At 37.7% G+C, this 915-nt stretch overlaps 1 protein-coding gene across 1 annotated transcript in view; it reads right to left on the reverse strand.

Moving 5' to 3' along the window:
- The window catches only part of LOC119585315 (translation initiation factor IF-2-like), an 8299-nt gene extending 7592 nt beyond the window's left edge, over nt 1–707 (reverse strand). The window contains exon 1 of the mRNA XM_037933989.1: nt 699–707. Within this exon, the coding sequence (XP_037789917.1) occupies nt 699–707 (9 nt within the window). The remainder of the gene's footprint in view (nt 1–698) is intronic.
- Nucleotides 708–915: the final 208 nt, after the last annotated feature.

Consider the following 915-nt stretch of genomic DNA (forward strand, 5'->3'; position numbering starts at 1 on the left):
ATAAAATGATAGTCTGTTTTTTAAAACACAAGCACGAACATCAAATCACCAAACTTCGTAACATTAAGCCTCGCCCAAACCTAATTTTGACCAACGATATTACTGACAAAGATTTTAAGCTCGATCGTTTGGCCCGGACGACTTGAAACCCGGGCTGGCCTAAGACGTGTAGAAGGCCATTCGATGAAGGGTATTGCGTCATCATGAGGTCAGGGAAGGACAGCGCCGACCTCCTTTTCTCGAGGGAGGTTTGTTTATCACTTCGATGTCCAATAACTAAGGCTTTTAAGATCGGTCAGTCTGGTCTTAAGGACAGCGATGAGGTATTAAGACTTTGTAATATGATCTCCAGGCATTAAAGCTGTATGTCTTGATCTTGGGATGATAATGATATATTAAGAAAGTACTTTGTTATGTTCCACTGCCCGGTTCAGGTATCTAGTGCTTTTAGAATATGGAGTAAATGCATTATGATACTAGTGCGGTTCATATTTTATAAACTGCTTCTGGTGTGCGTATACACACTGTAGTCATGGCACTGATGTCTACGTATGTGCTTTTAAGTGAATATATATTTTATTTTTATTAATTGCAATTTTCGTGAATGATCTATTAACATATTTAACGAAAACCGGAAAGGATAGGAAAAGACACTTAGAATTCAAAATTGGTCTTTTAATGTGTTACTCTCTCATCACCTTAGTCATAGTGGTAAGTATAAATAAACGTACAATAACATAACTTGATGGAAGGAACTTAACAACTTACACTAACTTAGGTTGTAATGGCAGATGTGGTTTCCATGAGGTAGAAAACAAATGTGTTCTATTCATACGTCACACTTTCTGTAGTTATACGTTTACTTTGTGAGACATTGCTGCACCACATTGTCAGGGTCACTCTTGTGGTGTTTCT

Source organism: Penaeus monodon, chromosome 19, assembly GCF_015228065.2.
Source record: "Penaeus monodon isolate SGIC_2016 chromosome 19, NSTDA_Pmon_1, whole genome shotgun sequence".
Taxonomy (NCBI): domain Eukaryota; kingdom Metazoa; phylum Arthropoda; class Malacostraca; order Decapoda; family Penaeidae; genus Penaeus; species Penaeus monodon.